The sequence below is a fragment of the Rosa rugosa genome, chromosome 6 (genome assembly GCF_958449725.1).
Source record: "Rosa rugosa chromosome 6, drRosRugo1.1, whole genome shotgun sequence".
Taxonomy (NCBI): Eukaryota; Viridiplantae; Streptophyta; class Magnoliopsida; order Rosales; family Rosaceae; genus Rosa; species Rosa rugosa.
The window spans coordinates 54,248,825-54,263,009 of record NC_084825.1 but is presented as its reverse complement, the minus strand read 5'-3'; the positions used below and the strand labels follow the sequence as shown (position 1 = coordinate 54,263,009).

Genomic DNA, 14,185 nt, shown 5'->3' with positions numbered 1-14,185 from the left:
AGAAGTTGGGACTTATCGTCTTGTATGAGCAGCAAAGAACATTTTTGATTGATCAAGGTTCGAGCTTTGCTCCAGCTCTAATCTGAAGAAGAAGAAGAAGTCGGAGAATAACAACCTGTGAGGCTCTGAAGCCCTTAAAATGGCGACCACCAATCTCCGATGCCCTCAACTAGCGGCGGCGCCGCTTCCGCTGGGCCGGGCCAGCAGCGGCGGAAGAGCCCGAATCCCAATCGGGGCAGCCCGCCAGGTGTCGAAAATCCAGGCCTTTCAGCGCAGCGACATCGACGGCTTCGCGAAGCGGATAGCCTCCGGCGAGGCCTGGCAGGACGCGTGGCGGTCCGCCAACGACGGATTCGAACGGTTCTTGTTCGAGGCCAAGAAAACCGCCGAGCGGTTGGACCGGCAGTACTCCGTTTCGCGGCGGCTCGATTCTCTCGCTCAGTCCGCCATGATTCGCGCGCGCGAGATTGATAGGGACTTCGAGATTGGGACCCGCTGGCGCGCTTTTTCTATGGATTTCGCCAGAAATTTGCCGAGGGTTTGTTCTTCTCTTTGTTCTTGCTTTGGTTTATTATGTATGCTACGACGTCGTTTTGGGTGCTGAATTGTTTTTGGTGTTGTTGCAGTACAGGAAGCAGCTTAGTGATTTCTTGGACACCCCAGTTGGGAGAAGCTTTGCGGTAAGAAAAGTTTTAACCTTGAATTTTGTGGTAAAGGTGTTGAATTTGAGCTCAAATGTTTAATTTTGTTCTGTTTTTTGGATGATTTTGAAGACGATTTTCTTCCTGTGGCTTGCATTATCTGGGTGGCTTTTTCGGGGTCTGATATTCGCTACATGGGTGCTGCCATTTGCTGCTCCTCTAGTCATTGGAGCTGTTGCCAATAACCTTGTTATTAAGGTATAATTACTTGCCTGGCTTAGACATTGTAATTTGTGCTATTCGTTAGGGATTAGGCAATTCGAAGTTTGTAAGTTTTATCAGATATTTGTTCAAATGGCTAAAGGGTTCTTTTTGCTGAAAACTTGGACAGGGGGCTTGTCCTGCTTGCAAGAGGCAATTTGTTGGTTACAAGAACCAAGTAATTCGATGTCAAAGCTGCGGAAACACTGTGTGGCAGCCAAAGAAAGGAGGAGGACCGGACTTCTTTAACAGAGATAGGAGAGGCTCTTCTTCGTCAAAGAAAGAGCCGGAGATCATTGATGTTGAGTTTGAGGAGAAATGAAGAGGTACTCCGAGTTGTGGAAGATCACCTTATGGTAGTTTGTTACATTACATTTAAGAAACAAAATGTATGGTCTTTCTTTGGAACATGTATTATATTGATAGGCAGGTGTTCAAAGTGGATAAAGTTTGTGGGTGATCAGTATAAAAGTTTTTACTCCTGGTAGAGCTGCTAGCAAGAGAACTGGTCTGTTCAGAAAGAATCAAATATATGTGCAATTTTGCTTAGATCTTTGGTATTGTGAGTACTTGTGTCCCATTGAGAACTGTTTGTGTTGTCTGATTCTTGTGGAGACATCTCGTTTTCTGTTTTGCGAGAGATTAGATATCTTACACCAGCATGTTACATATAAGATACAGATATTGCAAGCTACACATATTTCCTTAGCATCAGTAATGCAACTGTAAGAGACTAGAAATGCTTGTCGTCCAGACTAAAGATTGATTTTCATCTTTGAATAAGAGCTTGATGTATCCACTGTTGCTCCTTAGGCTGATTGAAAGGTTTCCCTGAGCTTCCCTTGTTCCCTCCTCCACACGCAAAATCTTGTCTGCAAAGAGTTTACAAGTCTTGCTTCACAATTCTACTAAACAACCAAAATCACGCCAAAAACCCAATAGAAACTCATCTTACATTCCTTTGTTGTGGCTAAGAATCTCAAATGCTTCTTCTGGAGGCTCAAAATGAGCTGACTATGCTTTGAATATATGGAGGCCCAGCCGTATATTTTGCTTCCTGGTTGCAAAGATAAGAACCTGTGTTGATATTTCCTTGCAACATCAAAGTTATTTGAAAATCTACCCATGTATTCTTACCAGAAGGAGTGACGACAGATAGCTCTGCTTTTACTTGAGGAAAAGTTTGGGTTCTTGGAAAATACGCATCGGCCTTGGCTCTTGCTTTGAGTGCTGCAACTCCTCTTAAACCTGGCAAGTCATCGTGTTAATATGCATTTTATATAATACGTTCTGGTGAAGGAAACACTATATGTTTGAGCTTACATGTTGCAGCATCAGCTGTGAGTGTGATCATGTCGCCAGTTGTTTGGGTAGCCCAGCCTGAGTTAATGGCAGAAGAAACATCGATTGTCTGCGCCCCCAATGACTCAGCAGCTTCAGCACAAACTGTGGTAACCAGAGCTGCTGCAGAAGCAAAAATGTCGTCTACGTTGTTCCTTGATTGAAGTACCGTACCTTGATTGCCAATATCTTGTGCTGATTCTGATTCTGAGTCTATGCTGCTCTTGGCTGCAGCAACACTTGCGATTGCTGCAGCCAAGCGTGTGACGGAAAGGGCAGCATGAATGCTTGCTGTTTGAAGTCGAACATCCTCTTTCTTCTTGGCTCTGCTCCGTCTTAATAAGCTAGTTATGGATTCCCCCCCTAACCATCCCTTTGTATTCGTCTAAGAACATAAAACCATTTTCCTAAATGATTATAGTTCAAAATGCATGTGTCTGTGAAAAAAGAGAACCAGAGATATGTGATTACCCATATGTTATCCACCCTGCTAGTGCTGCTGCTAAAAGTTCTTCTCCTGCTACTTTCCGGTGGCAACTCAAAGTGTATTGCTTCTGTCTCTAGCTTTTCTTCTGGTCCCTCGAAGCTATACTCATCATCCAACTTTTCTTCATGTGAAGGGAACATGTTGGTCTGCATAAATAAACCATTACTTTCAGTGCTATTGCGAGTCAAGAAGCAAGACAATGCTTTGAAGCAGAGGCATGACTAGGTCTCTCACACTAGATGGAAACATCTGTTGAAAGTTATAGGCAGAGGGGCTCCATGAGCGACTTAGAAACTCCATGGCACGGATGGGGCTATGTGGAATCCCCAAGGAGCTGCAGCAAGAAGAAGAAGAAGACGGCGATAATGTTTCTTTTCTCTGTAAGGAGCAGCATTGCTCTGCTCTGCGCCTAGACTCCAGCTTTCCGTTCTGATCAAAGTACCCGAAAGATTTAGAATAAGTAGGGTAGTAATTCTATACTGTTTTCCTTATCGAAAATTTTGCTAAAGTCTGTGGCAGACTCACTCTCACTGTGTTAGTTGATTGATGCTGAGTTTTGAAGGAGACTGATCTGCCCGGTGTTTCCTCCATATGACTATGCATTCAAGTTCTAACTCTTCCTGTGCAAACAAAAGAAAAGGATATAGATATATAAGCAAGCTGTAATTTCTATTTCCATTTGAATTATGTGCATGCATTTATGTGTGATGACAAGAACGAAAACAAAGGACATGAAACCTGAGCGTGGCTGGCATGCGCTTTAGACAATAGTTATGAAATCGAAGAAAGCGAATAGTTTCTTTAATAGGAAAGCACTCGCTAGAAATATGTGCTAGTTTCCGTTTTTTCGGTACTTTTCAGTTTTCACCCTACTTGGGTTCTGGGAGTGAGATATAATACTGTTGAAAGTTAATGCACATTGAAAGTTAATACTGTTCCGCATCAAATTACAACAGTGTGGGTATCAAAGCCACAAATTCTAGCAAATACCAAGAAATTTACTATATGTAGATTAATTCCAGAGATAATATTCTCAGATGGATTTGGATATTCTGAAATTTCGATCTATATGCAGATCTATATGTATATTATAAATTTGTCATAAAAAAAAAATGCAGATTATATAAATTAGTTTCGATGTACGGAGAAGACGATCTGGGATTATTTCATTTTTTTTATTTTGGATAGTCTTGGGAAGCTTAAGGAACCCTAAAAGATGGCAAAATAGTAGGTAAAGATGCGACATTTCTGGCCATTGTTCTTGATATCGTAGCACATTAGGGTTGAGGAGGGGTCTTGTATCACGTGGAACCAAGAAAGATGACCAATGGTTCTTCTTGGTTTCGTGCCATTTCCATTCGAGGCCAATCGTTCTAATGGTACATGCAAAGCTGCACATGCATATATAGGGATCCATGCACATTAATCTCTGATTTTGATGCACTCACCTCCTTAGCACATAGAATTAACATGTGGTAATCTGGTATTTGATCAGGTTTGTACGTTATTTTCCTGGCCAGATAATACCATAAGGAGCATTCCACTGACACGATCGCTTTCGCATAAAGTTCTTCCAATAATAAGCCTTCGGTACAGTTAAACTCAAGTAACAAAGCAAAATCACCAAAACCAAACAGTCGAACTACAGAGAAGGTTGCAACACGAGGCCTTCTCAGGAAGTAACCCATCCTAATACTACTCTCACCCAAGCAAGCTCACTTGTATGAGATGGGTTTCATTGCCTCCGATATTTGGTTTTTTTTTTTAAAAGTGGCAATTTGGTACAAAGACCGTCTATTGTCAGCTCCGACCAGAAGTAGAACCTGTACCCGTAAATCATAGCAACAACAGAATAGGATTGGAACAGTAGCATTGCCAACTGTGCAGAACCTGAATCCACAAATCCATAGCAGCAACACCATGGGAGGAGCAAAAGAAATGAATCAAAAATTAATTGAAAAGTAGACTTTTCGATGGCAAAAATCTAGTAGATTCCACACCTACATCAACCGTTCACCAATACATGAGTTTCTGTAGTTAAACTAGTCTGCCGCCACAGACAAAAATATTCTGAACTTCATCAATCCTAACAAAGGAAAGATAATATTGGGAGCGTGGTTGTGAGATCATGTAACCAAATGGCCCAAATGATGCTGCAAAGGCAAAAATACCGACTGACTTGAACCTATACAAGAAAACCATAACTGGTCATGCAGCTTTCGTTTTCCTACCCATCTTACACATTGCACATTCACAGGCTACACTGCCTTGCCCTCTTTTTTGTATGCTACCGAAAACTTAAATCGCAGATGTAAAATAATGATACAATCATTCTCATTAATTGCAGCAGAACACAGGCCTGTTTCAATTAGTCCATCATTCATTTCGGATGGAGCAATACTTGTCCCAGAGTGCAGGAGTTTTTGATATTTCATTCGTAAGGTTCTTGAACTTAAGGCTGCAATCTCCACCGCTGCACAATATTAAATATAACAAGCATTAGATGATTCATCAATGTCAAACAAAATACAGGTAAAGCCACAATGGAAAGCAAAATACTGAGGGAAGGAGACTATTCTGTATCACTTAACAAAGGTTTACAGTATACTGATACTCCTCAAGACTGAGATGAAAAGCAAGGAGCTGACCTTATACGATGCAAGGATGCAATTGTTCTTAGAGCGCTGCGGATCATGTCTTCATTGCGATCTACTTCTTGCTTTACAGCATCTTGCTTTGGCTTAAAGTTGATGGTTTTTTGGAGATGATCCACCAATGAATCCAATACTGAAGAGGAAAAAGTTATATTACATAACACAGATGTAGTGGATCTTAATCTTTGATAGGATAACTAACCTGCCAGTACAGCTGATGGACACTTGTCTGCAAGCTTTGATAGGATAAGATGGCAAGGCATCTTAACATCATAATGATCTGCAAAGTATAAATAGTAATCAGTTGGAATGTTACAAATTAACAAATACCCACATTTTACCTGTCTATCTTCAAATTTGCATGAAAAGAAAAGAAAGAGAAATATGAAGGAAAAAAACAAAAACGAGAAAAAAATATAATAACTAAGCTCACCATCTAGACCAGATTTGAGGTAAGGAACAATAAATGATGAAGGATTCACTTGGTCAAGACAACTATCTAGTAATGTGTCCACACATTCAAATGCAGCCTTCCTTAACTCAAGCCCATCATCCACAATGTGCTTAAAAGGACCAAGATCAACTGTCCTGATCAATTCTTTCTGCACCCAGAAAAATTTTAGTAAGAGACCAGACCATTTCTAAAACAGATGAACAAAATGAATGGGCAGTGGAAAAGAAAAGTATTGCATCAAACATCCAATCACATGAGTTTAAATGACAGCTGATAAATACAACTGACATTTGTAAATTCTAATCGTCTTATCTCAGGGATTGTATGTCATATACTCATGCAGTCAAGCATCCATCATCCACAATACAAAGGGATTTCAAATACTCAGCCTACCTTAATAACAGTCTGATCATAAAGAAGGGGCAACAATTCTGGCAGAAGCCCCTTGATGAGGTTTGGCTTATTATGGGCGAATGTACTTAAAGCCAACACAGCTGCACGCCTGACATGCTGAATGAGGCCATTAAAAAAAAAAAAAAACAGTCACCAACCAACCAAGAAAATAAAATAACACACAAAACAGAAGCAATAGAGGTGAAAAAGAAAACTAAGAGATGTTTAAAACTCAAGCAATTCATTCTTATAAGACTTACCCGGTCATGATCCTTAATAAGCATCAGGAATGATGAGATTTCAGGATATAAGATCTCGTCTATCTTCTCTGGCCTCTCCACTACTGAATACTTGACTGCAATGACAACCGTAGCTCTTGTGAAAGCAGCTGGGCTGGTTGTCCGCACCTATAGGAAATTTATAAATGAAACTCTTTAGTCCTAGGCTTATGCACCGACACAGGGCACTTAACCATATGTGCAATTGAATCCTCAAGTACCTTAAGTGCAGGAACCAGTTTTGCAGGTTCAATAAGCGCAATTTTACCCAGACATTCAGCAACCACATTGCGAACACCCTCTTCCTCACTTTCACAGTGATTAAAAAGTAAATTTAGTATTTTTTCAACACTACTGTCCTGAAACTCAGCTTTATCTACAGATTGCCTTACTATGACCTGCAAAATTGGTTAAAGAGAGCTTAAATCCGACAGAACAAAAGTTATCAGAAAACATAATCAGGCTTTAGAAGTTCAGAATAACGCACCTCTTTCAAAGAATGAAGCAAGAGATACTGTTTTTTCTGCTGATTATCAATCTGGTCCAAGATAAAAGGCAAATATTTGAATAGGTTACCAACTGCAATATTGCCAAGAGCATATGAGGCTGCAGACTTAATCTCCTCGAAAGGAGACTGAAATGACTCAATAACAATATTCTCAATATGGGCATGAGAGCTTAGATCTTTCCTTCTCCCAATCTCCCCAAGACATAGCAATGCAAGATGCTGCTTAGCCTGTATCATAGAAGAAGAAAGCAATTTTACTCTAGTGACATGAAAATTATAGATAATTTGAAATCAATTGTCCTTAAACTATTCTTGTAGAGGGTCTGCATCCAACAATAACATTCCATTTTTCAAGACTACTTGCTGTCTCATTTTTTTCATCAGTGGTGTGCTGGGGGCTTACCGAGTTTGTACTGCTGTCATGTTTGAGAATTTCGGTAAGCATTTGCACTGTAGATGAACATTTCTCATCACCAGCAGCAAGACAAAGGACAGCCACGCATTGAGCTATTGAATATAGAGCTTGTTTTGCAACCCCACCAGACTGAGGAGATGGTTTAGCACTTGATAGAAGAGAGTCTAGCAAGGCATCAAAACTTGTATTTGCAGAATACACCAAGGAAGCAAAGAAGTTTTGCAAAGCCTAAATATCCAACAAAGAACTTTCTCAAACATGTGAAAAGTCTCTATATCAAAATAAACACAAATAAGAACTAAACAATTACCAATAGAGCTTGCCCCTGTAGCAGTGAGCTTTTAATTAATGTCAGCGCTTGCGGAAGAACTTTATTTCTAACAGCCAAACCAACAACTGGGCTTGACCTGTCGGCCATCAAGGTGCAGCAAAGTTCCAGGGCAAGGGCGGTCATATGCAAGTCTGAATCACTGGAAATGGGTGTTGAATGGAAAATAGGGTTCAGAAATCCAATCGTACAAGACTTTAAAAAGAACAAAAAGACAAAAATAACAAAAATTGAATCAGGTAGAAGAAAAAACCTAATCAGTGTTGCAAGTTCAACAATAATAACTTCATAAGCTGATGGACCGATTTTATCGCCATAGGCAACAATCAGGGAATTCAGGGTCCCCAATGTTGCCTGCCTTAGAGGCCGATTAGCCTGATCTCCAAGAAGGCAAAGATAGTTACAACATATTTCAAAAATCAATAGTCAGCAAAAAAATTTATTTCAACATCCAATTAAGCTAATTCCCATACCTTCCGTAAGAATGCAGTCAACTCTGCAATCACTTGATCCAAAACACAAGACAGGTCTATCCGCAATGGGGAAGAAGCAATGACAGCAAATGCCTGGAAACAAAACACTGGGTCTTAAAAACTAAACAGTAGATGTAGAATATGTAGAGCCACATGTATGATGTCTAAGGAAAAGAAATCCCAAATAGACATCAGGATACATACAGCAAACAAATAGCACATAATCACAAAAGTGAGCAAACAACCACCTTCACAGCTGTAAGTCGAGTGATCTCATTTCCCATCCGATCAACAAGTACAGGAAGGCACACAGGTAATTCAGCATTGAGGTTGTCACCAAATGTCGACACAAGTAGTCCCATGCAAGATATAGCACATTCTTTTACCTCCTGCCAAAGAATAGACATGAGCCACAACAGATAAACATTTATGAGGAATTAGATATCAGTAGAACCTATGAATAACTTTACTGACCTGATCTTGATCTTGGTTTGTCAAGCGTGACATTATGGCCTTATATATTGGTTGAACATAAGGTTTGAAATCAAAACCAATCCCCTATAAGGAAAACCAAATCAATTAGTTAGAGAGTTGTTTAACAGGACCTTAAGCATAAGAGTTTCCAGTAATTTACCTCAATATTTGGGCGAACAACACGGACAAGTTCACCACAGACCCTAAGTGCTTCAGCTGTGACTTTGTAGTAACGCTCTGCCACAGCAGATAAAACAGGACTAGAGAGAGCCTGCAATGATCAATATAAAATGTCACCAAACCGACACAAAATGCAATGTAGTTACTATTTAAACAAGTATGAGAACAGTTTGGATATCTGCCTTACCTGGATGTAAGGATGGAAAACAGAAGGAGAATGTGAAGCCAACACCAATCTTGTAAATATAAGAGCTTCAATCTTCAAATTGGAGGTAGAGGACTTGTCCTGGAGAAATTTACAGAAATCCCCAAAAAAATAAAAAGTTACAAAGATCAGCGTCAGAGACAAATTATAGACGTAAAAAATACATTATCAACTTGTGACAAATTTGCTTACACTTAAAGCTTTCTCAATTCCTGGAATGAGTGAGCCAATTTGATCTGCCAGGCAATCTGGCAAGACCACCACAAGTTCTTTCAATACAGAAAATGCACCAACCTGCAAAGAGTTATGTGTTAGAATTCATAGTATACATAAATCACAATCCAAAAGGGCCATCAGAGATTCCTACCTTCGTCTTGATAGATTTCTCGCGCAGTTGCCTATTAATGGATCTGACGATCTTTGGCACTTCTTGCTTCAATAACCATCTTGGACTGCATAATATGCCAGTAATTTAGCATAGGCATCAGAGATCAATCATATTACACGTAATTTAAAGGAAGGGAATCATACAACTCAAGTAACAAAAAAGTGAGAGCAAGAAAAGCTCGACTTTTCCTTTTTATTTAGATAAGAACCACAAATATTAGAGGCGAACTATACTTAGATAACTCAACACTAAAAACAAAGTTAACATGTCTAAAACCACAAAGCAAACGCTAGATAAGAAAGTCAGCATTAATTTAACACTCAGATTTTAGCAAATTTACCTCTGTTCATTAATATCAATCTGACCCTTTGTGACATTTCCAGTTTGCTGCAAGAGCTCGGTGAAAGTACTGAAAACATCCATCTGTAGCATAATAATGTCAGATACTCACCATGGGAAACATAATAAGAAGATCCAGTATCCACTATTCTGGCTTACCTTGACATTTTCTTCCCTCTCTTTAAATCTCTCAATTAATTTTGGACAAGCCTGCACAAAAGCAGTGTACGTTTAATGATTTCAAATCAACATGCAAAACCACAAATGCAACCCCATATGTATGCTAAAATTGAACATTAATCAAGGATTAATGGGAGACTGGGAGCATGAAGAAAACTAAACACACCTCCAAGTATATTTACAGTTTAAATGCCAACCCAAATGTTATAATCCTCACAATACAATAAATGAGAAGTTTAAACAGCAAACACAAAGATACCTCCTCATACAGCTTGGTAAGCATCTCAGGACGAGATACAATTAATGCCGCTAAGCATTTAGCTGCTGCTCTTCGGACTTTCCAACTGACATCTTCATCATCCGTATATTCATTCGCACTCTCACTACAGCATATATAAGAAGCCAATCGAATTAAAAAAATTATTTTGTAGAAGCAAGTCAAGCTTAAACACACAAATAAATTTAAGACATACTCATCTTCCTCCTCCTCAAGAGTTTCATCATCAGTATCTTCTTCCATGTTATCAGTGAAGTTTGGGTCGTAACTCAGATACTCCAAGTTAAGATGAAGAATTTCATCACAATAGGAAGAAATATCCCTGGGACACCTAAGCAGAAAACTTTCTAGTGCCTGCCACCAAAATACAACAATTTAGATACAAGATGACCTTTATACAATCTTAAATGTAAATGAAAAATACCAAGATCAGAAAATTTACATATATACTAGTACCTGCAAACTGTACTCACGAAGCTCTTCATCATTCTCAGATGCACTTGTGCAATAATTAATTAGCACTGGGACAGTGTCAGCAAGATGGGGTCCAAAACGATAGCCAACAGCACGACTGAACATCATAATATCAAATTAGTTACTAAAATTAAGTTTAACCTCTAACATAAGTACATTGCGTACCACAAAGCTCACCTTAAAGCACCAATCATCTGAATATTTGTACGAGTCATTTCAGACTTCATGCCTTTATTTCTCAAGTTCTGAACAACTTCAACAGTGGCCTTTGCCAACAAATCGTCTGACAAGCTTGAAGCAAGTGATGCTACAGGCAAAACAAGTAGTCAAGTTCAGTAATATGGAACAAGTCGAGACACAGCTAGTCTAACTTTTCACACTAAATATGAAATGTGACCGTGACGGACTCTAGTATGACGGCATAGTAAATCATAGTAAATCATACATCTATGGAAGATTTACTATGGAAGATTTACTAGAACAAACTAAGAAACCAAAAGGAATAAAAGAAGACGATTGTGACTGGTGGAGAATCCCCCTATCTCTGACAAAACTAAAAATGTAGAAGGAAAAAGAAAATATTAGATGACGGAATCGAGCAAACTGGTGAATCTTACCGATGCATGACACAGTTTTCTTCCTCACGCTGGCTTGATTGGAACTCAACTGAGACAAGAGAGCACCTAATAGCAGCTCATGGTCGGTTGCCATAAGATTGCCAAACTTATGAAGGACATCACATAAGATATCAAGACATTCACATTTTATCTCTGTGCTCATTCCCTGGGGTACATGGCAGAACAACAAATTAGTAAGAAAACAACAAAAGACATCTGAATATGGCAATGGAATGTCATAACGATTAAAAGGAGTTATTGACTATGTTTTATTGCGTGATTCTTAAGAAGTTTGTAACTCACCGGGGCAGTAATTCCTTTAATCAACTGAGGTAAAATAGACACAAGAATAGACTGTGCAAGTGATTGAGTAGAAACTTCTGCAACAATAGCCTTCATAGCTATGCTGGCAATGTCACGATGTTGATCCTTCTCCTTTAGCAATTTCTCACAAAGTTTATTTGTCATCTCCACGACTCGTGGCTCGCTGACCTTCTTAACTAATGGAGCAAGACTGCAGTATAATTTACCAAGAGATACAAATCAATCACTAGGAAAGGCAAACACGGTGACCAGCGAAAACATATCTGATTCTGCACAGGGATAACCGGATAAAAATATCATACCATTTGACAGCCAATCCAGATACATCGCCGGCAACATCATCAAGTTGCTGAATAATAATATTCGACAACTTTATCTCTAGATCAGCATCGGCTTTAAAATTGTCTTTGTTTAATTCATTCAACAAATCAGATGTTGCCATGTATCTATAATCCTTATCCTTCCCCGTCATCTGCAAAATAAAGTCGAACTCAATACATATTGCAGAAGAAGCCACTCACATAATAGTGGACATCACTGAAACCAAAGCTCGAAAATGATCATACCTTCTCCAGTATACCAGTCATTGCAATGTTCGCCATCTCTCTGTGCTCGAACTCACAAATTCTCCCGTATATGCAATCTAACGAGGAAAAAATCATAATCAGGGATTACAAACTATTATTCATATAGATGAACGAACGATAGAACTAAACTAAACCCAGCCAAAAGCAACATCCAATGCATAAACAAAACCATTAAAGCCTTAAATCTATGAAAACCATATAACTAGCCCTAGCTCCACTCTGAGACTAAAAGCTAAACAGAAACGAAACCATACACTATCTATATCGTATCAGTATCAGGCTCCAATACATAGAAAATTTCAATGCATTCAAATACAGAATCGAACGCATTCCGCAGAAGCGAGTCCATCGATAAAATAGGAAGACGAAAAATTCAATAAGAAATTGGATTGAACTCGAGTGATCAGGAGAGGGAATTGAGAGAGACGCTGAATCGGTGACCGGAAATTTGGAGAGAGAGAGAAAGGATAAACTTACCGGAGATTATCGACGACCGGCGACGAGCTCAGTGAGTCAGTGTGGGTTGGTTACTTGGTTTTGGTTCGGAGTTCATATAGCGTAGGGCATGGTGGAGTGTGTGTGTGTGTGTGTTAGAAAAGGCTTTATATACGTGTACAGTGGATACACTCAACTTGCATACCAAGATCCGCAATATCATCCCTCCACCTGGAAACTTTAGGTATCCAGCCCAAGCGCGGAACTAAACATTGGACCCCCCTTTTTTTTCTTTTTTTTTTTAATGCATATTTTTCAAAAAAAGAAAGAAAAAAAAAAAAAACTTTACTATATATGGACCGAAAATTTCCAACAGTGAGAGTAATTAGATTAGTAGTCGTTATTATATCATTTCAATTGAGCGATCGATAATCATTTAATATTGATTTGATTCAAATTATGAAGTGTTAACCGTTTTACCCGCGCTGGAGTGGGTGACTTTTTTTTCTTGGTTAGATAACTCATTCATTATATAGAACCAACATATTACAAACGTAATACAAAAGGAACAAGATTTATGGACCCAGAGTCTTTATAACAAATCATAAAGAATCTAAAGCTTATACAAAATACCTTTCAAAAAAAAAAAACTTATACAAAATAAAAAATCAAAGCTCGAAAACTCAAAAAATCAAACAACCTTATATCTAAAACTAGAATCTTCACTTTTAGAAGCCAGTGACCGTGGTTATGACTACAAAACCTCAACAAAATGAGCCTGACAAAAGCTTCACTTCCTAATACCAAATGTCTCCAAACTCGGAATAGTTATGCTAAAGAACTTAGTAAATGTAATATTGGAGGTGGAGACCACCAAGCAACATAACACCACTGATCCAACAATGTCTACAAACTTTGGCGGAGTGCTGGCACAACAATAATTTCCAAGTGTGGAGTTCGGTGAATAGATTCTTGTCGAGACTCCAAGGGTCAAATATGAAGATGAGGTTATGGAAAGAAGACAATTAGGAGAATGCGAGCCGATGAGGTGTTTGAAAGGCGGATGGGAGGTGTGATGGTATATATGGAAATTTGGTGAGAAATTAGGCTAGAACAAGGAAAGAGAGAATGATAAAGAGACATAAAAGCCTCAAAATTGCGACTCACTACAAAAGGGTAGAGAAAACTGAAAAATCGCCCACCCTCAAACCATCATAAGAGAGAAGGCATAGCTTTTTCTAGAGCAAGAGGGCCATTGGTTGCGAAGAAGAGAGAACTTTATGGGTGAGTGACAAAAATTGCATTTGCATACTTTTCACCGAGTAATGACCTAGAATCACGTCTTGTATAAACATTACCGCAATGTGATCTTCCCTTTCAAATCATTCAAGTCATCGTCTTCAATAATATGTTATCAATTACTCATTTTATAAAACTGTGTGAGTGATGCAAAATTAAAGATAGCAGGATGA

The 14,185-nt window shown here is 38.9% G+C and overlaps 3 protein-coding genes across 3 annotated transcripts; 1 reads left to right on the top strand and 2 right to left on the bottom strand.

The window, feature by feature from the left end:
- On the top strand, positions 1–1,453 carry LOC133718345 (uncharacterized). Its single transcript, XM_062145172.1, has 4 exons — positions 1–538; positions 627–680; positions 774–899; positions 1,033–1,453. The coding sequence occupies exons 1-4, from the start codon at positions 140–142 to the stop codon at positions 1,222–1,224; spliced, it is 771 nt and encodes a 256-aa protein (XP_062001156.1). The 5' UTR covers positions 1–139; the 3' UTR covers positions 1,225–1,453.
- A 140-nt stretch (positions 1,454–1,593) lies between these two features.
- On the bottom strand, positions 1,594–3,364 carry LOC133718346 (uncharacterized). Its single transcript, XM_062145173.1, has 4 exons — positions 2,226–3,364; positions 2,040–2,150; positions 1,858–1,959; positions 1,594–1,774 (listed from the first exon to the last, which is right to left on the bottom strand). The coding sequence occupies exons 1-4, from the start codon at positions 2,254–2,256 to the stop codon at positions 1,614–1,616; spliced, it is 405 nt and encodes a 134-aa protein (XP_062001157.1). The 5' UTR covers positions 2,257–3,364; the 3' UTR covers positions 1,594–1,613.
- Positions 3,365–4,657: 1,293 nt separating this feature from the next.
- LOC133715062 (cullin-associated NEDD8-dissociated protein 1) lies at positions 4,658–12,898 on the bottom strand. Its single transcript, XM_062141378.1, has 29 exons — positions 12,756–12,898; positions 12,258–12,334; positions 11,994–12,163; positions 11,671–11,881; positions 11,368–11,533; positions 10,928–11,057; positions 10,733–10,847; positions 10,473–10,630; positions 10,259–10,382; positions 9,979–10,029; positions 9,821–9,903; positions 9,460–9,544; positions 9,285–9,386; positions 9,075–9,173; positions 8,868–8,978; positions 8,708–8,791; positions 8,482–8,622; positions 8,234–8,326; positions 8,014–8,135; positions 7,743–7,902; positions 7,421–7,660; positions 6,997–7,245; positions 6,731–6,907; positions 6,492–6,638; positions 6,232–6,348; positions 5,818–5,986; positions 5,587–5,664; positions 5,379–5,517; positions 4,658–5,203 (listed from the first exon to the last, which is right to left on the bottom strand). The coding sequence occupies exons 2-29, from the start codon at positions 12,291–12,293 to the stop codon at positions 5,107–5,109; spliced, it is 3,654 nt and encodes a 1,217-aa protein (XP_061997362.1). The 5' UTR covers positions 12,294–12,334; positions 12,756–12,898; the 3' UTR covers positions 4,658–5,106.
- Positions 12,899–14,185: the final 1,287 nt, after the last annotated feature.